This window comes from Strigops habroptila, chromosome 2 (genome assembly GCF_004027225.2).
Source record: "Strigops habroptila isolate Jane chromosome 2, bStrHab1.2.pri, whole genome shotgun sequence".
Classification (NCBI taxonomy): domain Eukaryota; kingdom Metazoa; phylum Chordata; class Aves; order Psittaciformes; family Psittacidae; genus Strigops; species Strigops habroptila.
Genome location: NC_044278.2, coordinates 62,757,706 through 62,782,171, shown reverse-complemented (window position 1 = coordinate 62,782,171; position 24,466 = coordinate 62,757,706). Strand labels below are relative to the sequence as shown.

The window sequence follows — 24,466 nt, the reverse complement described above, 5'->3', positions numbered from 1 at the left end:
AGAAATGTGGAATTCTTTTTCTAGAAATATTCATGCAACTAGGATTTTGTATTAGAAAACACAAATTGGGCAGAAAATAAGATACACCTAACTATTTAGGTGGAACATAGTGAGATTTGTAATGATCCTTAACTCCTGCAAAAGTTCATTCCAGAGTCCTGGGTCAGCTCCAGGAAGGTCATGTGTAGCACAGGAATATGTATCTGCATCGAGAAAGCCTTGTGTCAGAGGAGAATATTTGTTTATTGCATCCCTCTTTGCATATCTTTAAGTGATCTTCCAAATGTCTTGGGTAGAACAGTGGGAACAGTGTTCCTTGTAATAATAATACCTTCAATCAAAACTGTAAAGGGAAAAAAGGTGGATATTCTCTTTGCTCCATACTTGTGAAGGCACAATTGCAGTACTGCTGAGTTGGTTGTGGAAATATGCTGCAGTATTCTGTGTTGTTCCTCAAGTCTGTTAAGTCTCCAGACATGGATGTGTCATTTTGTTGTAGTCTGATTTGTCTGTAGGAGATGGTGAAGTTGCAGATAACTGAGGTTGATGAATTGAAATTGAGCCAAGTGGGTACTTTTGGTGTCCATGCTGATGTTAAGCTCCTAAATAGGAGCTGTTTTAAGTTATGGACTGGAAGTGATGATTTCTGGGAGCATACCTCCAAGTAAAAGGAATGTATGAGGGTTTTGAACTCTGGTCTTGCTTTTGCATAGTTTATGCTCAGCTTCGCATACCATTTATGTCCTGGGTCCAGTCCAAGCGCTAGGAAGTGTTGATGACAGCAGGATGGTTGTATCTGCTGTGCAGTAATAAAGAAAGGTAGGTTTGGAGCAGACCTTAAGCACCACTTTATTCCTTGCTTTTGAATGCAATGCTATCGGCAGTTCTGTTCATAAAATAAAGACTCAAATAGTTAAGGATTTTTGGTCCTTCTGCTATGGGAGGGTTGTTGCAGAACCTTTCTATTACTCTTGTTTTGCGAAGAGTATAGTGCAACCCTTGTCTTGCTAGGCCAAGCTGTCTTGGTTTTCTGCCAATGTGATACACTCTCCAATGCCCTGACCATGCCAGGCACACTTCTCTGTGCCTCCTTGCAGTTTAGGATTCATCTCTCTTGAACTTGGGTGTTTGGGACTGCCAGCTAATTCTGGATGAGATCTTTGCTGAAGTATGATTCAATGGCAGTCTTCCAGCTTTTGAGTAATTCTAGTTATTAATCTCTAGCTCTGGCTATTTCCCAAATTCCTTTGATTCTCCTATTCTATTAATCTTCCCATTTATCCTGTAAAATAACCTGGTACTCTTTTATATGGGAAGTGTCTCATTATTATGTCATATTTAATTGCCATGCATTTTCTCTCTGCCGAAGCTTCCAATAGAAAAAAACAGGGTAGTTCCAAAGATTGATTATTGGCTGGGTTTAAACCACGACAGTCCGAAACTGCTATAGCTGCTTTTATCTGAGCTTGATAGTTTTCCTTTCATTAATAACCATGTTCATCTGCCTTTAGTCTCTGAAATCCAGTAATTTTTACTGGGGAAAAATATTGGTTTAGTCTATTTTTACTTATTATATTTGATTCTTTTTTCCATTTATTTCAATGCTTTTAGAACAGCTTTCAGATGGAAGACTTAAGCAAAGCCGTATGTATTATTAAGGGAAAATTAAATGATCCCTGTGGCTGCATAGAGTAGCTTTCTGTCTCCTTTCTTAAAACACAAGTAGTGCACAGGTAGTAAAACATGAAGAGGTTTTATATTAAATTTTTAAAATAAATACTACATCAGTCTGAAGTGAAAAAATATCAAAAGCTTTTTGTAAATGTATGGATTTCATGCTTTTATTTTTTCAGAATTCTAAAGTACTGAGCTCTGTCAGGTTAAAAAAAAAAAAATTTAATTGCTGTCCTATCCTAATGCTTGAATTGGTCAGGCTAGGCTAGTTCTCCTAGTTTTTGTAGTTTGGACATCACTTTGAAATTGAGAATCTTAGTTGCAGGTGCACTTTTGCTTATCCTTTCATTTAATTTGTCAGTGTGTTATAATTCAGTGCAGTTTGTTATGTCAGTGTCACTAACACAATGGTCTCTAACCTGCAAATAACTACAGACAGCTTGTCCCGTCATACTAATAGCTAAGACTGACATGAAGGTTTGCATGTGTACTGGGATTGTATCTTTAAATGCAGGTGTGTAAAGTTTTAACAGAAAAAGTACAAACTATAATTTATAAGCAGCATGGGAATGCATAGTCTTTGCTTGGTGGAAATGATTGCAAACTTTGTTTCATCTTAACTAAATTTGCAGTAACTATTCAAGCCTTACTAAAGACTATAGGTGTGTCTTACTGGACTGATGGAAAACCAGAATTTGTATCCTTTTTTCATGATTAATACTAAGCTCTTTCTTTGCTATTTGTCAGCCTGCAGACAGACTGCCTTGTCAATGAGAGATAAAGACAGTAAGTAAAGGGAGCTAATCAGTGTGCCTCTCTCCTGTGTTGCAGGGTTATGCTGCAGAGATGGACAACCCCTTAATGGCTCATCTCATTTCACCAGAACTCCACAATAAGAAGGACATCTTGTTTGGGAATATGGAAGAAATTTATCACTTTCACAACAGGTGAGGATTTGCATTCAGATCTAAAAATAGCATTTGGATAAGATTTTTTTACTCTTTTAATCTGAATTAAATTGCTAAAAGATCTTTACTGAGTCACACTTGGCTTTCTGACATGTCAAAATTCATGTTGCATAGAAGAGGAAAAGCAAAATCTCTAACAGGTGAGCAAAGCTGTCTGAAACTTCATTCAAATGATTGCAGTACACATGTAAAATTATGGCATGGTGATCCTCTTCCTGAAGAAAGGTATTGGGATCTGGTTAAAAGCTAATTACAGCAAGGTTGGTTTGGTTGGGGTTTTTTGGTTTTTGGGGTTTTTTTATGAAATTTGCTATGGAAAGTAAATTATGATTCTAAACCACAAATTCTCAGCTCTTACATCTGGTCGAGACTGGTTAATTTTACACTTGAGGGACCTCTCTGTGAAGTTTGAATCCTTGCTACTACAGAGGTATTTCTTCACAGGATAATATTTAAATTGGTAGAAAAGAGAAGTATTTTCAAGAGTAGTTAAGCATGTTAAATAGTTTCTTATTCCAGTAAAACTACAGTGGAAGTTTTGCTGCTGACTTTTTTGGGTGATGTTTTTTATTTGTATTTTTTTGGTGGTTGTTGTTGTCTGAGGAGGTGGGATTTGGGTCATTTATTTGCTTTGTGATATTTAGTAATATTTGGAAGGAAGACCCAAACTTTTACTTTAAACTGTACAAATCCTTCTGCTGAAACAAAATCCCCCTTCCTTCCCCAATCCTATATTTGATTTCAATTGTAGAAACACTAAGTTAAAAGGAATTAGTCAGAATATTTTAATATGCTATCCCTTTTTAAGTACATTACCTAGAAGAGTTTTGTTTAGTTTTGTAATTCAGAATTACAACTCTGTGTCCCAAAGTTTAGAAGAATTGCAAGATGTAAACATTTACTACAACTTTTTTAACGTATGCTCTATGCTCCTCATAGAATATTCTTGAGAGAACTAGAAAACTATGTAGAATACCCAGAACTAGTAGGACGGTGCTTTCTGGATCAGGTATGTGTCATCTTTTGCTGGCATTTCATTCATAAGCCCCCCTGTAGGGCTGTAACATTTGACAGTGATCTTGATGTAATTGCCACCACATCCCCTTTGTTTGTCTTGAACAGGTAACAAGTTGGGAATGTAGATGTTAATTGAGAGTGGGGATATTCTCGGCTGTGTGGGGTGATTAATTTTCTTAGAAAGAGCTACTACCTTGTTGAAACAAAACCACTTTATTAAAGTAGCAGTTAGGAAAACATGAAGAGTCATGCACTGCATTGTTTCACATCCCTATAAATGGTTGGTTTACTTGGGTAGATTTCTTTACTGGATATTTTTCTTGTTGTTCTTTTCTGTTTTCTTTAAAGAGTACACCTTAACAGAGTTAAGTCCAAAATATTTTTATTCTGAAAAGACAAAGCTGTGCCAAAATAAAACCTTTTTTGTTCTGGGATTTATTAAACAATGAGTCTGACCCGTAGTACACTAAAGGCTATATAGGAATCTGCTTATGGAAATCAGTCTCCTGGTTTTGGTGCCTATTGATGCTCTAAAACTCTTGGGAGAAGCCATCCCTCTCCCTCCTGTTTACTGGCTACATCCATGGAGATGCCGTTGCCTAAAATTGAGGGACAGAGGTACTTCTGTGCTTGCTGATTTCCTATCTAGTCTTTCCTTTGTAGTTACTATGACTGTTTCAACAGTTTTATTTAATTTTGCTTTCAACAAGTGCTAAAGTGATAAGGGGCAACAAACTGCTTGGTCTACCTTAGTGCAATTCCCAGGACAAAACACATTCGTAAAAAGAAAATGTATAAAGAAAAAGGGCAAAGACTTAAATAAGTTGCACAGAGGGACTCATGGTTGGGCATTCACAGAAGTATTTTGCATATTGTAAAACATTCAACTGAAGCAAATATTAATAGGAACATTTTCTTCTGATCTTCCAAGTACAAAATTAGTAGCCATTACAAAATCAGTGATTTTCAATAATTGTTTAGTGCGTGGGATACCTCAAGGAATTGCTTTTAGCTGTTGTTCTTTCATAGCCTTATAGATTATTAAAAAAAAAAAAAAAAATTGTATGAACTTTGTATATTAAAATTACAAGAATTTATTAACTTTTTGCTTGTATCCCAAATTTCAGATGGAAGATTTCCAGATTTATGAAAAATACTGTCAAAATAAACCTCGATCTGAAAGTTTATGGAGGCAGTTTTCAGATTCTGTGTTCTTTCAGGTAAGCTTGCTTGAGTGGCTAAAATAACTGTGGTGGTGGTTTTGTTGTGGTTTGGTTTGTTTGTTTTATTTAATCATCTCAAGAACAAATAACAAAATATTGATAAATATTGATTTTAAAATATTGATAAAAATATTGATTAGTGTCCTGATGGAATCCAACACTGATTACAGGAATGTCAAAGGAAACTTGATCACAAGCTCAGTTTGGACTCATACTTGCTGAAACCTGTTCAAAGAATAACCAAATACCAATTATTGCTAAAGGTATGTGTTACTAAAGTATAATGCAAAGTATGTTTTGTGCATTTGTTTTTTTAAATGCTGCTTCTCTCAGCCTGCTGGAGAGAAACCTAAAAGCTAATGGGCAGGTGTATAAATCGAAACAAAGACAAATGTCAGTCCATCAGCTTTCAGCTCGGTTCTTTTCTCATGCAGCTGAAAAGCTGCTAGTAGACAGACAACTGTTACACAGGGACACCTTGTGTAACTGCTGTTGCCCTTATATTTCTGCTGAAGAGAAGAACGAAAAAAATATTAGGAGAAACAGAAGGACCAAGAAACCTTTGCAACAAAGAAAACATAATATCTGAAGTACTTGTTATGACAGTTATAGTCACCAGTTATAGTCACCTCATCCATATTGCAAGAATTTGCCTTGCTGGGTTTTACGTAATGCATTCTAGGAAATGTACTTGACTGAGAGCACTGTATGGTATTTTTACAAAGGATGTTGTGATTTACTTAAACATGCTAACATTTGAGAGAGAAAATGAGAGTAAAATTTATACTATCATAAATTTTTAAATTCATGTAAAAGGTTTTGCCATGTTTGAAGTAAGAAGTATTTCCCACATAGACACACATTTCAATAATTGTGTTTAATAGTAGTTTAAAAGAAATTGCCTTGGACCAAATTTACTCTTGAGTTAAAACTGAGCTGAAGTTAACAGCTTTTTAAAATTGATTATGTTAAGCTTTTGCAAAGAGAGGAGTATTAGAAAGGTTTTTGATTTGAAGTATCTTTACTGCCTGCAGTCCACAAGTAAATGCTTATTCTCATACTATGAAGTCTGGGGGATTCCACATGAACTTGCAGCTATGTTTATGTGGATCCAATTGGAAGATACAGCTTCGCCAATAAGCTCTTTGGAGAAGGGGTGCCTTTTAAAATGTGCAATAAGGTTAAGGCTGTTACTAGCATCCCTGGCATCACCATAATTGAAATAGTAAATGAAATTTGCCTATGTTTTTACATTTGTTCACTTCTAAAAAGTTGCAAATATAAAAAATATCATTTTAATTGGTTTGGGTTTGGGATTTTTGGTTTTGGTTTTTTGTTTGTTTGTTTTCAATTGTGATGAAAAAAATGGTTGCAAAGTTAGTCATGTACAGTTCTTAGGTAGAGTTTACAAAACCTCCAGATGAATGAAATAGATTTGGCTAATGAGCAACAGAGATGAGAAGTAAAACTTTAGGGTCTTCTGAGTTCCAGCCAGTATTTAAACAACTAGATCATATGGTATAAAACTTTAAAAACTTTGCCCAAATTTAGTGTTAAAATGTGAATGTTTCTAGTTACTGCTGTTTCCAAAGCTAAGTAAGTATGTTGTCATTCGCGGCCTGCTCAGGAAATGCTGAAGTACAGCAAGAATTGTGAAGGTGCTGAAGATCTTCAGGAGGCATTAACTTCTATACTGGGTATTCTCAAAGCAGTTAATGATTCTATGCACCAGATAGCCATTACTGGCTACGATGTGAGTAACAGTATTTTTACTTACTTTTTAAATTTATTTTAATTTCTTAGATATATGCATGCACAGCATGTCTTATATGCATACTAAAAATGAGTAATGAGAAGAATGTTTTACAAAAAGTGCCTTTAAACTGAGTTGTGTAGTGAAAATAATGGCAAATGGATATCTCTATATTGTTCTGAAGTTTTCCTGCTATGAATAATATTTTGCTTCGTCTATCCAAGTTTTAGGTTTTTGGGTGTTTTTTTTCCTTTGATGTACTTGACACTGAGATGGAGACTTATGAAGAGTCTGGTTTAGGCTCCTGCCAAATGGAGTTATTACTAAGTTTTTGTATCTATGTGTAAAACTACACTCAAACCTTCCAGTAAAAAGAAAAAAAAAAAAAAAAAATCACAATAAGAAGCTTTAAAGTAGAGCTTGGGGGGGAAAAAAACCCAAACAACCTAATACGCATAGTGTGCTTATCCCGTCTCTATGTGTAGATCTCTGTGTCTCTGCTACTGTACTATTGACTCTAAAATCCTGCCTGAACAGTGTTGGGGAGAAAAAATTACATGTAAAAATCCAACACTGACTTTATTTCTATTATGTTTCCAAACCCAACATAAACACTGATGTGCAAGATTACGTGGAATGACAGAACATGTAAAGACCTGTTCAGAATATGCTTTTTAGTCTGATGTTCTCTCTTTGTAGTTATAAATATCACTTTTTTTTTTTCTTCCAGGGTAACCTGAATGAGCTAGGCAAGCTTTTAATGCAGGGATCCTTCAATGTCTGGACTGATCATAAAAAGGGTCACTCGAAGGTGAAAGATTTGGCACGCTTCAAGCCAATGCAGCGACACCTCTTCCTCCATGAGAAGGCAGTGCTGTTCTGTAAAAAGCGAGAAGAAAATGGAGAAGGATATGAGAAAGCACCTTCTTATAGCTACAAACACTCCTTAAATGTAAGACACCTAGCAGTCCAGCAGGGTCGAGGTACTCTGGGCTTAGCCTGCAGGAATACAATATTTAGGTTTTTGTCTGCAAAGCTGTGTTACAGTTCTGCACTGGGAACTTCCCTTTCAGGCAAGCCTAAGTGGTGCTGCAGGTTTGTGTTACTTTGTGTTGCTGTCTGTTAGAGAGATGGAAGAGAGGGGGCGTAAATTGCCCTTTGAGACTCAAAGTCCAAACTGTACTAGTCTAGCTGAATGTAGAGCAGGGTAGCATAAAATAGATCTGAGATTTTGTGGTCTGGATTTTAAAAGTGATGTCTTGTGAGTCAGTCTCAATTTAAACTTTTCTTCCTCCAGTGTAGCCAAGCTGATACAAAGCACTAAATCTCATATGTCCTACATGCAGATCGTATGTTATTAGCTATTCTTTTCCTAGAGCAAGAAGCCAAATGTGGTTTTCCTTTTCAGAAATAGGGTACCAGGTAATATCAGTAGCCGCCTGCATCCATTCTTACTATAACTGCAGTGTGATAGGTCACCTTCTGTTCTCTTTGCTTCCAGATGGCAGCAGTTGGAATCACAGAAAATGTCAAAGGTGATGCAAAAAAATTTGAGATCTGGTATAATGCAAGAGAAGAAGTTTACATTATACAGGTAAATAAGTAACTACATCAAAAAAAAAAAAAAGGTGGGGGAAGTCTAACTGTAAGATCTGGATTTTTTTTTTCCTCTGTTATATCACTAGTAGATAGTGATGAGGAAATGTGGAAAATCCCAAACCAACACCAGATTAATCCGTAGTTTCTTAATAGGTTTCAATTGCAGAGTCTTCAGGGAGGTAGGAGGGGGGGAATAATGGTGTTTTACTATATCCATGGAGAATATTGTATACACTATTATTATTGCTCTTACTAGAGTAGTGGATGGCTTGGGAACCAGTGTTTGACTGTAGCACATGCACAGCCTCTGCCTCAGCAAATTCCAGTTCTAACAACTAGTTTCTGTTGACTAAGGACTAGAGAGGCAGCTCTCTGTGTCTCTCTTGAATGATTCCTCCAAGGCTATGCTTTGGAATGCAACTCTGTGTAATAAGTCTTCTATGCTTGATGGCTGGTTGTATTTATTTTCGGGTAGGCACCAACACCTGAAGTTAAAGCTACTTGGGTAAATGAAATAAGAAAAGTGCTGACAAGTCAACTGCAGGCATGCAGAGGTAAAATATTTTAGATATATGTATATTTTTAATTTCTTTTCTCTTTGAACTTCAAAACCTGCCCTGTATATCTTCTCTGTGTAGGACTGTAGAAATGAAATCTTAAAACACAAACCAGTTTTAATAGTTCTTTTACTTTCTTCCATTACAGAAGCTAGTCAGCACAGGACACTAGAACAGTCACAAAGTTTACCTCTACCAGCATCATCTTGTACAAGGTAAGCAAGTGTGTTGTCAAATTTGCCTGGCTGTCATGTAAATATACTAATACACCTAGTTAGCAGTTCTTCATTACTCCTATCCCTTAATACTGCCCCCTTTATGGTTTGGAGTTTTGTTGGTTTCTTTTGGGGGGGGTGGGGGAGAGAGAGTAGGTTTCTTCCTACTATAAAGCTGTAAACTTTGGAGTTTATATATCTCCAGAACTGTTAAACTGAGGAGCAGTGCCACAGACTTTGCCAGTTGATAGAGAACACAGAAAGGTAATTTTCTGTGCCAGCCAAAATCCTGGTGGTATCATGGCTCTGTTTGTTGAACAGCTAATTATATACGTTACATCCCAGATAAGAGAGTTAAGTGGAGCAGCCATTTCCTTCTTTTTTTATTCTTTTCCTTCACCTGGATTATATTTTATTTCCTTTCCCAGTGTCACGCTATCTTCCTTTTTGGTTTTTGGTTGGTTGATTGTTGTTTGTTTTGTGGGCGTTTTTCCCCCCCCAGGGCATTATCTTTTCTCTCTTCTTTGTTCTGATCCCTCAGTTTCCTTTATTGAAAGTGATGTGTTGGTTCCTTCAGTGTCCCAACTTCTGAGTCAAGCTGCTGCTTTTCCTATTTTTGATCCTTCACCCTATATAGTTTTCTGCTTTTACCTTCTATTCAGCCCTTCTCTGACACCTTTTTTTAATCCTCTGCTACTCACTCTTTTTTTAGTAAGTGTATGTGTATATACCCATAGGCCCATGTGCTCGTATCTTCAGTCATTCCCACATGGTGTGTGCTCAAAAAAGTATCAGTAGCTCTCTCCCTTGCATGTTTGTGGGTTTTTTGGGGTTTTTTTGTTTCCCTTAGTACATTCAGGAGGAACCTCTCAGCACAGAATGTGTGTGCCTGTAGCTGAGAATGAGTGGAAGTTGTCCTGAGCTGTCTTTTCAGTAGCTCCTGCTGCCATAATACATGTGGTTGCAGTTGGTTAGGGGAGCCTTTCTCCATTGTATGTGCTCATGGTCTTTAAATGCACAATCACCAATGCCTTTTTCAATCTTGGAAACTATGGTCTGGGAAGTAGTTAATAAATGGGTTTCAGCCTGTGTATCTATGTTCGTAAAAGGCAGACCATGACCAAAGGTCATCACCCCTGTTCAGACCCGAATTTGCTGAAGATGGATTGATTGTCTTAATTTTCTTCCAATAAACAGTCCTTCACGGAACCACATCAGAAACACCAAAAAAATGGAGGAGAGAAAAGCTGATCTTGCAAGTCTAGAAAGTTTTGGCACCACAGTAGCACCAAAGTACCCCGAGAAAGGCAAAGGTGAGTTTACACATATGTATTTTGTTGCCTTTAATTGCAGAGAGCATGGCTGCACTGCAGATGCACAGGCAGATCCACCAGCAGAGTAGACATGGTAGTGCAGGGAAGTGCTGCATTACACCTGAATGAGCAGGGCTTTGCTGGTTTCAGCCGTAAGGCAGCCCACCCACAAAGTGCTACCCACACGGCAACCACATGCCAGTCCCATGTGCCCATAGCCTGGGGTTTCTGTGTTCCACTGTGTGGTGTGTACAGGCCCAAAGCCACTTTGAACGAAGGGTAGCCAAAAGGAGGTGGGAACTATGTGTTATGAGGCAGGTCTTCTCTTAGAGCTGCCCAGCTTCTCCGGGTTCTCTTCCTCTGGATAAATTTCTTTGAATTACCTGTTCTGAAAAGTTTTGGTGGTGTTTTTCTTTATTTTTTTCTTCAGTTTTGATTCCCATCATGGAGATTATTTTCTGAACCAGTGGCAGTACAAGCCCCTGCACATTGAGAACAACTGGCCGCTCAGGTTCTTCTGTTGTACCTGGACTTTCAGTTGCCCTTTCTCATCCTACCATGCAGATTCCCTGTCAGGGCTGCAAATGATTTTTTGCCTTGATCTTTTCATGGCCTTCTCCCCTTTCTTTCTGTGTCTCTCTCTTCCTTTGTAGATGACACTAACTCTACCTCAGAATGCTCTGTACTGTCAAAAAAGCGCTTTACGCTGCAGGGCTTTACTAACCTCAAAAGTCAGAAAGGTAATTTAAAAATAAAAATTAAAAAAAAGGCTAGACTGTTAGACTGTATTCTGTTTAGGCTGTAACTGAAGCATCACTTCGTGTGTCTGTGTGTGTGTGTGTGTAGTGTGATAGATACTCAGTGTATGCACTAGGTCGTTCTCCAAAGTTCAAGCTAGGCTCCTGAGTCATCAACCCTGGCAAGGAGATATCAAGAGAAACCACCTCCAGAGTGGGAGGGGAAGATGCAGCTGGGAAAAGTGGAGCTGTTAGATTTGCAAGGGAAGGAGTGCAGTTTCCAATGCCTCCAGTCTCTCTATCAAGTCCAAGGAAGGAGTTTATAGTGCCTCATTCCCTTAGGAAAACTAGAGGAAGTTAGTTGTCTTCAGATCAGACATCTGGCCTGCTTCAGTGGATCTGCCCCAAATGCACTTGCACTTGGCGAAAAGGAATCAAGGTTTTCTAGAGTATTTCTCTATTAGCATCTTTGCTAACAGACCTCCCAAAGCATGACTACAGCAGAATGTGTATGACAACATTGTTTTGCTGGATACAAAATTAAATAATAATTTTCCTATGCTTCCAGAAACGGTCTTTACTTTTTTTTTTTTTCCTAAAATGGGCAGTGGGAGTTTGAGACCATTCTTGCTTCCTCATGCCAAGTAATCACACTGAAACATTCACTTCTTGCTTTAAACAGCTGTCTTTGAACAGTATGAATTGCATTAAGATGATGGCACTTGTTCAAGAGCATGATGTGGTTTTTTTCCCCCAAGCATCTTTTCTGAATGCCTTTCTAAAACCTCATTACCTTTGAGTTCTTTCTGGAGTGACTCTAGGGTTGCGTATCTGATGCTGGTGAGGTGAGCTCTAATATCCCATGCTTGCCTTGACAGAAACTCCATCTCCTTCTGCTAAAAGCCAGACATTGCCAATGATCCTTCTTACAGGACCAGGTATTGCTGTAGTACTAGATTTATATAAAAATGATTGCTTAACTTGGTAATGTTTCCCTCAAATTGAAATTAATTGTATTCGGTTGATATCTAGTTCATTTAGAAAAGACTACATAAACTTTCTTCCATTACTATAAAATAAATCTGTCAATTTAATCTCCAAATAAATATCTCAAATATCTCCAAATACAAGTAAATAATTAATTCCTTCTACTGTATTTGACCAATGACAGCTAAAATTAGGGAGATTACAGAAATCCGCTTGTTTTCCAGTGTAAACTCAAAGGTATTTAGCATGCAATCCACCTATTCTCTTTTTTCCAGTTCTTCAATATCTCTCTTCTGTGTTTTTTGCCTATTCATCCTCCTGCAGCTTCTCCTACCAGTCCTGACAAAAAAGCTAAACGGCATGAAGTAGTGAGTGACCCAACTCCTTTTGGTTTAAGAGGTATAGTGATACCACATCTTGTACTCCGCAAATATCCACACATCCCTCATGTAATATGTTACATCATAGTACTGGGGATACCTATATGATGCTGTTTTGTGCAGCAGTATTGATATTAATCAGCTGAGTTTTTCCGAGTGCTTCTGTCAGCGTCTATATATATTGGTTTCGATAGCAGAACTGGTTGAAGCTTTACCTTGGCATCAGATGAAGTAGCATATGGCTAACTAGTTTTTAGGAGACAGCAGTGGGAAAGGGATCTTCTGCTGAAGAAATAACCAGAATCTGGGTGTTTAATTGAATTACAGGGGCGTCCAGTTGCTATGAGACTCATGGTTTTCCAATTAGCATCGTCCTGTCACTGAGCCCCTTGTGGAGAGGATTTAACTGTTTAAAAAGAAAATAAAAAAAAATCCAAACCTCATGTACTCTAGTCAGAGTGAGGATCATCACTGTCATGTGGAATTTCCACTTTAGATCTGCATTTATTACTGTAGTCACAGTCCTGTTGCATCTTTCTTTGGGTGACAGTAGGCAATTTTTACCACCCTGTAAACCCAAGATAATTTAACCGAACCCCTTGTAGCTGTTTGCCTCCTGTCCTCCCAACCTATGGCCAAGCAAAGAATAGAAAAGCATTTCAGTTAAATGACCTATTTCTAACCAGCAAGGCTGTTGGTGAAGGCTTGAGTACAAATCCCTGGGGCTAATTAACTAGAGAGTACAAGGAGAGCAGTCTTCCTCTTCCTGACTCTCTTTCTACCACCATCTCTTTTAGAAAATATTATTCTAAAGATTAAGCTCTTCCAAGCCCTACCATTGTCCTCCTCTCCAGGTTTCCACAGCCTTTGTCTTTCTCTCACCTGTGGAAATGATGCAGGTCCAGCTGCTGTGCTGAGGAAACTATGCCACAACATTCACCTCATCTGAGCAGCAGGCAATGTAATCTCAGGCTGGATGCATGCAGAAACTCCATAAGTATAGATATGGAAGTTACAAGGTTAACTTTCTGCAGGTAGCAGTCAAACCTCTGAGATCTCCAGGCACCACAGAAATCCCGAGGGCCTGAAAATGCGGTTGGAAAGCAAAGGGTGTTTTGTGGCCTGTTGCACAGATGCTGGAATTTTTCAGGGTGGAGAGTCCTGGATCATTGTTAATTTACAGTAAAATTGTTGGGTCCTTGGAATAGACTTGTCTGATTTGCTGTTCTGTCCAGCAGCCCCTCACTTTATGAAACCACTAAACCTCATAAATGAATTTAAAACATCTAGTAACTTCCCTTTCTGTCTTGCACCGTCCAGTCTCTTTTCCGACACTTCATCTCTTCTTCCCCAACTCAGAGGGATGAACAGGCAGCTGACCCAGGCATTTTAGGATGAAACTGCACCAGGTGATGGTCACAGCTCCCTGGTGCAGAGTGCATTGCCCCCACTTGTTTCCTTTCACTGCCATATTGCTCAGACTTACATCGTAGTGAGCTCAAGGAAAATGAATTAGTGACAGAATCACATCTTGCAGATTGATCCTGTCTCCGTGAAGAAAGTTGTGGGCCCATTTCTGAAGTTAATGAATTCTTGGATTTCCTGCCACCTTCAAATCCAAACTAATTTCTGCATAACCTTGTCTTTTCTCGAGTCTGCCTGCCATTTTCTTACCTTTCCTGCCTTTATAGGGAGCTCTGATTTAGTCACACCGTGCAGAATATACACGTGCACATTGAATGTGCATGCATAATTTTGGTGCCTGTAGTTAGCTAATATGAATATGACCACAGTGACCACTTCCCTGCCCAGGATGAGATGGGCTTTTATACAGACTTGTTAATAGTAGAGTGCCAGCTTGTATGAGGAGTAGGAGTATTGTTGCTATGGGCAGGATCAGGCAGGTGTGCTCTTACCCACATCAGCACAATATATGAAAAGAAAGAGGCTGAGGAATAAGAGCCGTTATCCAAAATGTTCCAGATGAGCAGGCCAGTGAGTATGATGCTACAGGCAGAGCAATTACAGTGATTTCACTTTCTTTTGTGGTGCTTGTTGGTTCTGTTTCTAATGAGAGATTGGAACAATTAGGCGAAACCAAGGGTTTTTTGGTTGCATTGTTCTTGACTTGGAAATAGTGGAAAGAGTTTCAGCTGTGTCCCACAAATCAACTAGATGATGTGAGCTTCCAAGGAAATTTTCATGGAATACAGCTGGAGTTTATTACTCAGTTTCTTCACAGATGGAAGTTCATTCTTAATGTGGACAAGGCCAAATGGGTTAATACTTGTGACCTTGTGCAGGTCATCCAGCAGCACAGGCGAGGTAAAAGTCCCACTCCGTTTGGTGTGCTCTGGGTGTGATTTATTTCTATGATTCTTAGATTGCTTTGGCTGTACTGTGGTGATGCTCAGGTTTTTTCCTAATGTACTGGCATGACCAGCCGTGTGACAAATGCCTCAGAAGAAGCAGTGAAGAGCAAAAATGTTGGTGCTTTCTTAAGTAATAGTTACATAAAAGTTGGTAGATTTGTTTTTCCTTTCATTCTTTTCATTGAGTTTCATAGTTACTACCATTTGGCTCGACCCAAAATCTTACTTACAGATATTTGTCTGGTTTATTACAATATTTTTTTCTTTATAAGCTCAACACATTTATTAGCAGCTGCTGACCTCAGTGAAAAGCATCTTACTAGTAAAACTTACTGTAGCTTTATTTGGAAAAGGGATTTTGTGCACTCTTGATATGATTCAGCTTCATTACATAAATGAAGTGCCTTACCCTGACAAAGAAAAAGGAACACTTGGCAATAAATGACAGGCAGGAGACTGTTCTTGTGATGTTTGGTGGCTTAGAACCAAGATAAGTCAGCGTGATTAAGTATCCTTGTGTCAGCATGAATACCCTTAAATAATACGCTGCCTTGTCAGGTGAAGTACAGAGTGCCTGTAGCTTGTGTTGAATTTCTTGACAGCTCTAAGTGCTCAACAGTTTAAAGGATGCAACGCACGTCCATCCGTTTTTCCAGCAGGCTGGTTAGGTTGCTTTGGGTGGTAACCTTGTGTGTTCATCCTCCTCCCATAAAGTGTACATTCCTGTCTTCTACCTCCTCCCAAGAAGAGTAGTATCTATCCATCATTCATCTTTGTATAAGAGAGAAATAGCGGCTTTTTAGTTGGGAATTTGCATTCTTTCCATCTATTTCCCTCTATGTAAATCCAAAGGGCCATATTCACTGCTGTGCATTGCCACAACTTCACCTATTCTGATGGAAGCCAGCTTTTTCCAGCTGTGAATTTCACCCAGTGGCTGTAATAACTTCTTTGTGTTCGGTTTTCTTCCTGTCTATGATGATCACTTAAGAGCTTCTCAGTGGAAAGAACGCTTCTCCCAGTCATTGGCTTACTGCTGCAGAGTTAATGGTTGGCTGTCTGTTCCCCAAGGTTGGGCTAAAACATCTCATTCTCTTGATGCATCTGAAGAAAATGACGGCTGGTCTAGTGCTGAAGATCCACTGAATTCATCGGATGCGGAGGAAGAAGGAGGAGGAGGGGGAGGCGAGATGAAGCTGGTAACCAGAAATACTTTCCTATTGAGCTAAGCCAATGATACCGATACCTTGTGTGTGGCTTTTGCCTTTTGAAGCTTGCAGGAAGGAAAGTGTCTGGCTTGAAATCCTCAGCTAGACAAAATTCTCTTAAATCAGCCTTGTGTTTGTACCTTGGGGAGTGTTCATCTGTGCCTTTGTGAACCTGAAGAATAGCGAGACCATGACTGCTTATGCTATAGTACAGCAGTTAAGCAATGACATGCTCAGCTATCAGGTCAACAGACTTTGGCACATACATCATGTTGCTATAGTTTGCCAGCTTGGTTTTGGGTTTTGGTTATTATTTTGATTTTTTTCTGTAGGCATTTGAGTTAATTGTAATAGAAACATTTCACTGAATCTTTTGCAGAGGGTGAGAATTCATGTACTGAATTTGCATGTAATTGAACAGCAAAGTTTTACTGTCTCTATGTATATTTGCACTGTCTTCAGCAAGTTTGTGCATAAGAAAGAAGGGAAGAGTACTCTAATAACAAAAGCTGCAAGGTACCTTAAAGTACTCAACAGAAATAATTTATGTTTTTCTTCTGTGTTCATTTAGACTCCTGGTAAATATACAGTTGTGACTGATTATGAGAAAGGAGTTTCTGAAGAATTTATAGTGAAAAGTGGAGATCTAGTTCAACTGATTCGTGAAGGGGAGGATGGACTCTGGTATGCAGATCTGCATTTGGAATTTTTATAAGCAGAACTGTGTTTGGAAGGCAGATGTTCAGGGCAAAACTTTCAAAGGTATTAAATGAAGCAGTCTGACTTCTTTTTTTTTATATTTTTTTTTAGGTATGTGAAGAACCTGAGCACTGGTAGAGAAGGTTGGATCCCAGCAAACAACCTGCTGACGCTCATAGGCAATTCCAAATCAGCTCAATCTTTAAGCAGCTCTGGTAGGCTATTTATTTTAAATGAGATGATCGTGTCTCTGAAGATTCCTATTATCAAAGGAAGTTGTGAAGAACAACAACCATATCATATTTCCTTGTGGTTTTTTTTTCTTTCCTTTCCCAGAATCAGGCACTGCCTCCAGCACTTTGAGCACATCATCAAGTTGCAGTGATAGCTGCAATGCCAGCAGCACCAGCTTCTCGGACATTAAGGGCTAACATTAAATTTTCACCCCACCTCAATGGAAGGTAATTCTGGAATCTGTCATTTTGTGCCGAGTTCTGGACACTGGAGACTCCAATGGAGAACCACCAGTTCTATGTCACCAGCCCTGAGTATTTTCAGTGGTGATTTTCACAGGTTCTCCCAGAAGATCCCAATGAAAAGTGCATGGAATGTGAAGTTGTAAATAAAAGTTAAAAGATTTGAAAAAAGGTCTGTAGAGGCTTCTGCTCTAGAGTCTGAAGCTGCAGAGCAGGTAGCATAAAACACATTTTCTCACTGATACACAATCAGATTCCTGCAGAACTGTATCATTTTGTAACAGCCAGAATCTGAATGTGAGCAAAAAAATGTGTTCAGTGCTCATTGTAAACTAGTAACATAGCAATCACTGTACAGGATAGTATGAGGAAAATAAAATCTGAGTTTACAATTTCTCCTCCCAAAAACCCCCTTTCTCCAAGGATGTACCTCAATCAGTGCAGTGAGTGGGACTCTTGCAGCAACTGGGAAGGAGGTTTGCTCCAGCCTTTTCTCTTCTCTTGCATCTTCAGGACATTCTTCTGCTCCCTAGAGACTGGGATCAGACATGACCAATTCACTGACCAAAACAGCATCAAAAGAAACTATTATTTTATCCTTTCCAACCTTTTAATGATGTGTGCAATGGAACAGCTGTTTTCTGAGGTATTTTGGCCTCACAACCAAATTCTTTACCAAGATCACTGTGTTTACATAGCCTTGGCAACTTAGTAGTGTATTTTTTTCTTACACAGGTGCACAATGAATCACAAATTCTTATATTCATTAAATTATTTCTTAATAAATGGTAATTAATTACGCAGTTACCTTCAGCTTTCACAATTAACATGCAATTACAGGCAGAGGAAACTATTGGGCTGCACTATGGGTCAAGAGCCTTCCTTGAGACAAACCTACGAGGGCCAGAAATTGGGCGTGTTTTTAGTCAACAGTGTTTGTTGCAGTTATTCAAAGAGACAAAAACAGTGACATAATTTTTCCATAAAAGGGGAGCATGGGAGAAAAACCCCTTTATTAGGTAAGAGCCAGGTTTATGCCACAGATGAGTATTTTAATTTTTTTAAAAGGAAGGGTGATGCTAAACTTGCCATTTTTTCAAGGTATGATGCAAGCCAATGCTGTAAATTTTCATGTTGTCAGGTGTTCTTTGCATGTCATCCTTACAAACAGTTCAAAACTGTGTGCATGTATGGAATATTGTATTCATTCCTGTCCATCTCTCAAATATTTTTACTTACATGAAAATAGGTTTTTAAGTCATTCACATACCATATTACTTAAAAATAATGTGGACATTAAAAGCATAGTTTTTCAGCAGCACTAAGCACAGCAGATTATGTCAACAGAAGCTGCTGTTCATCATCAGACCCTCTGATGGCTGAGCACTGAAGTCTATCTTTGTGCTAGACTTTTATATTTTAGAGACTGCAGCTTAGGAAACATAAACAACAAATACTCTAAAGAATGATCTTACTCCTAGGTTGCAAAAGCAACCCTACCCCAGATGCAATCAAAATACAGCTGACCATCGTCAGTACAAATTGAAACATATATATACACACACATATATTTATGTGCATGTATGTGCTTGTGTGTATGTATATGTGTGTGTAGATATGTATATGTGTGTAGATATAATGTATCAATGTAAAAGATGTATTTATAGTCTTCATGCTGCTGAATGTGTCACTTTACAATTCATAAAGACTTAGGTTTCTTGCAATACTGCAATATAAAGGCTGATCAGGGTTTTACTTCGGGTGTCTTTTCCAACGCAAAAATCCTCTGATCTTTTTTTAATTATCCCATATAATACTGTGCTGACCAGGAATATTACTCTGATATTTAACAATGGAATGGCAACATGAGATTTAGCTTATCTTCATCTATGTAAGTTATTTTGTAAATTATCTGTAACATATTTACTTATATATTGCTGTCATTGCTATTATGAGACTGTCCTTTCATTTCTCACTGCAGCATCATTTGTGTGATTTCAATGGTTTTTCTCCACATCATTGCACTTTAATACAACCCATTTCACCATTTCCTTTTTTACTGCTGTTGTGAATTAGAAGTTCAAAGTCAGAGGTCTCTATTGTAATTAAATTTAATAAATTTCAGCACTTCTTGCTGAATGCCTTTATATAGACATGCTCTGTGTTTTATTTTGTTCCCCAGTCTTAAAAGCTTCTTATGGGTATCATATAAAAACAGAGGCTGAAGGATTTGGAACAGAAACCCAAGTCTGTGTTGCTGTGCTTGTCAGGGTCTGTGTGTTCAAATCCTTTCCCTACTCATTCTGGGACCATCTCAGAAAAACATCATCTTACCCTTGTGATCCTGTCTCATCTAACTGGCACCAGGGAATTAAAGCATATGTGCAAGCTGAGGATAAAAAATGAAAGCCAGTGCCAGGTAATCTGATTACCATTGTCACACACACACGTTTTTGAGAGGTGGCACATCACTGTTGGGCTTTTCTGAACAAAGCCATGTATCCTGTGGCTCCCCTCCTCCTTTACACATGCTGCTCTTGATCTTGTGGTCTTCAAAGAACAAGTTGGAGGTCCGTGTCTGGCTGCAGATGAGTGAGAAACGAGAAACCATCTTCACCCTTCACATCTGAAGAGGAACATGTTTGTGCGTTCCCTGATTAATGGCTCTAAGGACCATCACGCCATGGTAGAAGGTGAATTTTACACTCACTGGAGTGATCGGGGCCGAGTTAGTGGCCATGTGCAATTACATGATCTAGCTGAGGTCTTACTGGGATTTGATTGCCTTTATTTTACTCTTGTTAACATAACAGCTACCGCTTTAGTAGGTAGTCCTACTTTTCTAAGCAAGAGGAGGTTCGACCTTTCTGAGCAGAGCCCCATCATACTTAGAGCAAAAGAATGGAAGAATTTTGTAGATACAGAAGCTTTTTGCTTGTTGGAATGCAAAACTCTTTTCCATTCTGCACAAATCTTGTCATTAAGCAAAACTGAGGACTTTGGGCCATAATTTGGGCCACATTTTCATCTCTTGCATCAAAATGACAGGGACTCCCATTCACCTTCTGTATCAAAAGTCAGATGGCTATTATGAGCTGCACTGTGAAGGAACCGCTCGTTGTGCCAGCAAGGCATGCAGGGATGGATGGATGGCAGGGCTCTGGCTTGCTGGCAGGGCACTTTGGGGTGAGGGCACCATGTCAGCCTGAGATCAAAAGGCAGAGAGTGGAGAGTGCAGAGCAGGTGGGTTATTTTTTGAGTGGAGTAGATGAGGCTGGTGGGTGCAGTGGGGCGAGGAGCACGAGGCATGTTTCAGCATGAAGAAACCGTGCATGTTGTATGCTGAGGTATGAGCTGCATGGAGCTTCTGCTAGCCCAGCAGCAAAACCCCCCTGCTTCCCTTCTGCCTCCTAAGTGCTCCATCCTTGGTTCTGCCAGCTCCAGGAAGTGACTCCGTTTCCAACCCACCTTTCCCCTGGTAGTCTTTGGCCGGATCAGCTCCCAGAGTGGGTGCAGCGTTCCCCTCCCTGAGCGGTAGCACCCATGCTCACTCCTGTGGCCACAGCCTCCGCAATGTCCCCCAAAGGGACAGCCTTCAAATGCAGCAGGGCAGAGGCGAGGGATGGACAGGGCGGTGGGGCAGTGGAGGGCTCTGCTGGAGTGGGGATAAGGCCGATACAACTGTTTTGGCGTCCATTCCCTCCTTCAGCTGTTCATGTGCTTGTTGTACCTAGTTAGCTGTGTTAATAACAACACACACCCTCCATGACAGTGTGCTCCAGCTGTTTTGCTTAGTCTGAATGGGGTCGCAGTGAAGCATCCTCACCCAAAGCTCAAGCCTTCTCTTGAGAAATGTAGGGGCAGTGTTATGTCTAGACAAAGCCTCAAGAGAAAAAAAGCAGTGTGATGTACACAAAAAGCAAGACAAAGTTTCCATATCCAACCTAGCAGTGTAGCAAGAAGATGAGTTCTTCAGCCCTCAGCAAGGAGAGGCTGAGTTACAGCCAGGGCAAAGGCAAGCCGTGAAGCGCTCAAACAGCTCCTCCATGTCTCTGACCCTGCAGAGACAGGCCAAACTCACCCCCAACATTAAGTCCCTATAGCCGTAAGGCAAGAAGAGTTGATGTAGTCAAGTATTCTTGCTGGTCATCTTTGCAACTTACCCAAGTACTGCTGCAGCCACCACCACCTGTACCAGCAGTGGCCTAAAGATGGTGGTAGAAAATCAAGGATCAAGTTTTCATTTTCATTCTGAAAAGGTTTTTACTCTGATGAGTCCATTTGGTGCTGAAATACTATCTTTGACAAACCAGTTGAAGTGAATTGATAAATCACCTTTCAGGTTTTTATGTTTAGTCATTCCACATCAATTGGCAAGACAGTCCCCAGCTGCATTTAAAAGGCTATGAACTTACTAGTGGTGGTGTTGCAGCTGTGATGGTCTCAGGACAGTTAAGAGAAGGTCTCTAGCAGAGTAATATCTCTCATGACCAACTGAACTAGGTGGCATTAAACAGTCAGCTTTGGGACACACTGTCTTTATTGTAGATTTACTTTGTACTGCCTTTTCTATGTCTTTTGCTTCCTTTATTATGTAGGTATCTTCAGATATCCTCCTCAGGCCGCAGAAGAAAGAAATAACCTACATCAAGATTAAAAATTAAAATGTTCAGCATTTGTATTCAGAGCTGGACACAAAAAAATTATCAAGCATATTATCTCCCCATCTCCTACTTCTTTATCAGAATAATTAATGTATAAGGATACAGAACTCAGTCAAGCAGGCAAGTAATTTTCTCCTGCAAATAAATAGTTCTCCTTTGAGGTCTAAAACCCAAATAATTTGCCTTAAAGCTTAGCAGCATGATATTCATATATTTATAGATTAGTACATCAAGAAAAGGAAATTATTAACTTGATCACAGCTTTGGCTTGCTTGTAATTAGACTGATAAATGAGTGATGGCAAGTTACTATTGTTATTGGAGATTTAAATTGAATGTTCCATAAATTCTGGAAGCAGCTTATTCCTAAAGCTTTCTTATCTAGACGCAACCTTGTCAGCTTACTCAGATGATTTCTTATGGCCTCTTTGAAATAGAAATAACCGATTTATTTTTTTAAATTGTTCCTAAGTGCTGACTAAAAACCTCATGTTTAAATGACTAGTGACCTGTTGGATCAGATCAAGCTGCACAGTTCCCAATAGCTTCTGTACCTGTCTTCTCTTCAACCCAAAATACAAAACTAAAAATAGATAAATCCTAAGATTTTTTTCTTTGAAAAATGTCAGTAGGAAACAAAACAAGAATACGGAATGGTATGTTCTGAGGCATCAATTCATCATGTCTTCCAGGCTCATGTTTCTGGTCTAGATTTTTTTATTCCACATTGTTAACATTTTTCATGTTTAACTTTTTAACATGTTGTGGTTTTTTGCTTGTTTTATTTTAATAAAGCAACTTGGCCACATCCAAAGCATACACTAAAATATCCTACATTGTATTTTCTGAGCAGCTGTCCCCAAACTGATTCTAGTAGCACCCACAAGCAGCAGGGATGCATGTTTGTATTAATATATATTTACACGTGATTGAACAGCAGATTATTTTCCTTGGAATTGCTCAGAAAACATAAGCCAAAACTGAAGCTTGCACTGGCAAGGAGCTTTTATGGAGCAGAACACCAGGGCAATTCTCATGAACTATAGTAAGACCACACAAGAAGACAAATGAAGTAAGACTTGGGGATCTTCTGGGGAAGAAAAGCTAGCAAACTGATGTTGGCTTCTCTGGCTGGGATCTAATACAATAAGGAAGGGGAGCTCTTCATTCAAAACATGGCTCTTAAACCAGATAACTGGCCCAGCTGAAGTTAGTAGGAAAGAGTTTTGAGACAAGATCTGTGAATATGAAGTTCATGAGTCAAGAGCTGTAATGAAGCCCTGGTACTGCTGAATCCCCAGTGATATTCCTCATGGGCATGGTCATCCCTGTCATCCCTGGTGAAACCTAAATGCACTAATTTTTCTTGGGAAAAGGACTGTCCCCATATGAACTGACTGTTGTTCCCAGCACTTGGGCTTCTCCCTGGGCTCTAAAAATAACTGAGTATTTGGCTGTATTCCCAGGCAATAGAAGCAAAATCTTTCATCTTTAAGGGATGCCAGCAGAGGAAAGAAGACAGAAGGAAAATACTGTACCAGTCCTAAAGGATGTACCGGACCTGCACACTACAAAGGAAGAAGACAAGAAAGCAAAGGGGTGCCATGGTGCAGAGGTGCTGTGATGCCACTGTGGAGTGGCAATCACCCACCCTCCCTGGCAGGGACATAGCCTCTCAGCCTGAGGGAACACGGCTGCAGGGGGCAATACGTGCAGACCTGGGCTGGCCTCATTGTGGGAGGCACAGCCTCATGCTCTGATCTGCGTGACACACTCAACTCAGCGGGGTCAGATCTGCCCCAAGATGAGACGAAGAGAAATGTTCAAGCAGCTCCAACAAATTTAGCTTTGGTTGTGCTAAGCTGAACATGCCCTTGCTATTTGCAACAGGACCTGCCACCCATCCCCAGCCATCCCAGGAACTGGGCTGCTGGGAATTAGCCAGGCTGCAATCCAGAGAAGTGCCCGGATGTACCCTCTTGGGAAAGCAATTTCCAAGTAGGACATCCAGCTGTGCACATGGCCGCTAAATAGCGTGCAAAGAACACCCAGAGCCTGGCTTCCCTAAGCAAGCAATCGTGTCTTCTGCAGGGAGGTACGCTGAGCATTGGCAGCAAAGTAAAACTCCAGCTGTTGCGTTTCTTTGCTGTAGCACTCAAACACAGAGCTGACCCTCCTCTCTTTCCACACAGGAAGGGGAGAACGGCCTAGAAAACACTCCAGCCCTCAGGCACTTCTCATAGGCAAACATGCTCTTTACCTCACTGCTATCTTAAGTAAATATTTCCCCAAGAATGCTGTCAGCTCTCTAGTCTGATGCCATTAATTGATTTCCATTAAATCAGAGGCCTGCTTGTGTACCAGATAAAACTTTGTCTGCAGATCAGCCCCTCAAGCCCCCATCCTTACTAATGAAATACAACATGGACCAGGTCAGCACCCCTTCCAGCTTGTACAACTTGTGCAGGCGACACGGGTCTTGCAGGAAAGATGGAGAGAAGCAGTGTAGGGCCTCTCTTGCTAGTTAATTAGTGTCTCCAAGTAAATTCAGCTAGAAGTGCACAGTTGTAACTGGTGACAGAGAAATGAGAAAAGACAGATGAAGCACTGAAGGGCCGTATCTTG

General features: G+C 39.7%; 1 protein-coding gene across 14 annotated transcripts in view; it reads left to right on the top strand.

Moving 5' to 3' along the window:
- MCF2L (MCF.2 cell line derived transforming sequence like) overlaps positions 1 to 19,325 on the top strand; it is a 162,252-nt gene extending 142,927 nt beyond the window's left edge. For 10 of the 14 annotated variants that reach the window (XM_030471292.1, XM_030471301.1, XM_030471330.1 and 7 more), the window contains 16 exons: positions 2,506 to 2,621; positions 3,582 to 3,651; positions 4,787 to 4,879; positions 5,053 to 5,145; positions 6,510 to 6,635; positions 7,366 to 7,587; positions 8,137 to 8,229; positions 8,710 to 8,788; positions 8,940 to 9,006; positions 10,204 to 10,319; positions 11,935 to 11,994; positions 12,368 to 12,442; positions 15,867 to 15,994; positions 16,575 to 16,687; positions 16,814 to 16,917; positions 17,039 to 19,325. In XM_030471292.1, coding sequence (XP_030327152.1) covers positions 2,506 to 2,621; positions 3,582 to 3,651; positions 4,787 to 4,879; positions 5,053 to 5,145; positions 6,510 to 6,635; positions 7,366 to 7,587; positions 8,137 to 8,229; positions 8,710 to 8,788; positions 8,940 to 9,006; positions 10,204 to 10,319; positions 11,935 to 11,994; positions 12,368 to 12,442; positions 15,867 to 15,994; positions 16,575 to 16,687; positions 16,814 to 16,917; positions 17,039 to 17,133 — 1,650 coding nt within the window. In that variant the 3' untranslated portion in view covers positions 17,134 to 19,325. Of the gene's footprint in view, positions 1 to 2,505; positions 2,622 to 3,581; positions 3,652 to 4,786; positions 4,880 to 5,052; positions 5,146 to 6,509; positions 6,636 to 7,365; positions 7,588 to 8,136; positions 8,230 to 8,709; positions 8,789 to 8,939; positions 9,007 to 10,203; positions 10,320 to 10,972; positions 11,060 to 11,934; positions 11,995 to 12,367; positions 12,443 to 15,866; positions 15,995 to 16,574; positions 16,688 to 16,813; positions 16,918 to 17,038 lie in introns of all 14 variants that reach the window. The other 4 variants (XM_030471350.1, XM_030471395.1, XM_030471412.1 and 1 more) reach the window with 3 other exon arrangements.
- Positions 19,326 to 24,466: the final 5,141 nt, after the last annotated feature.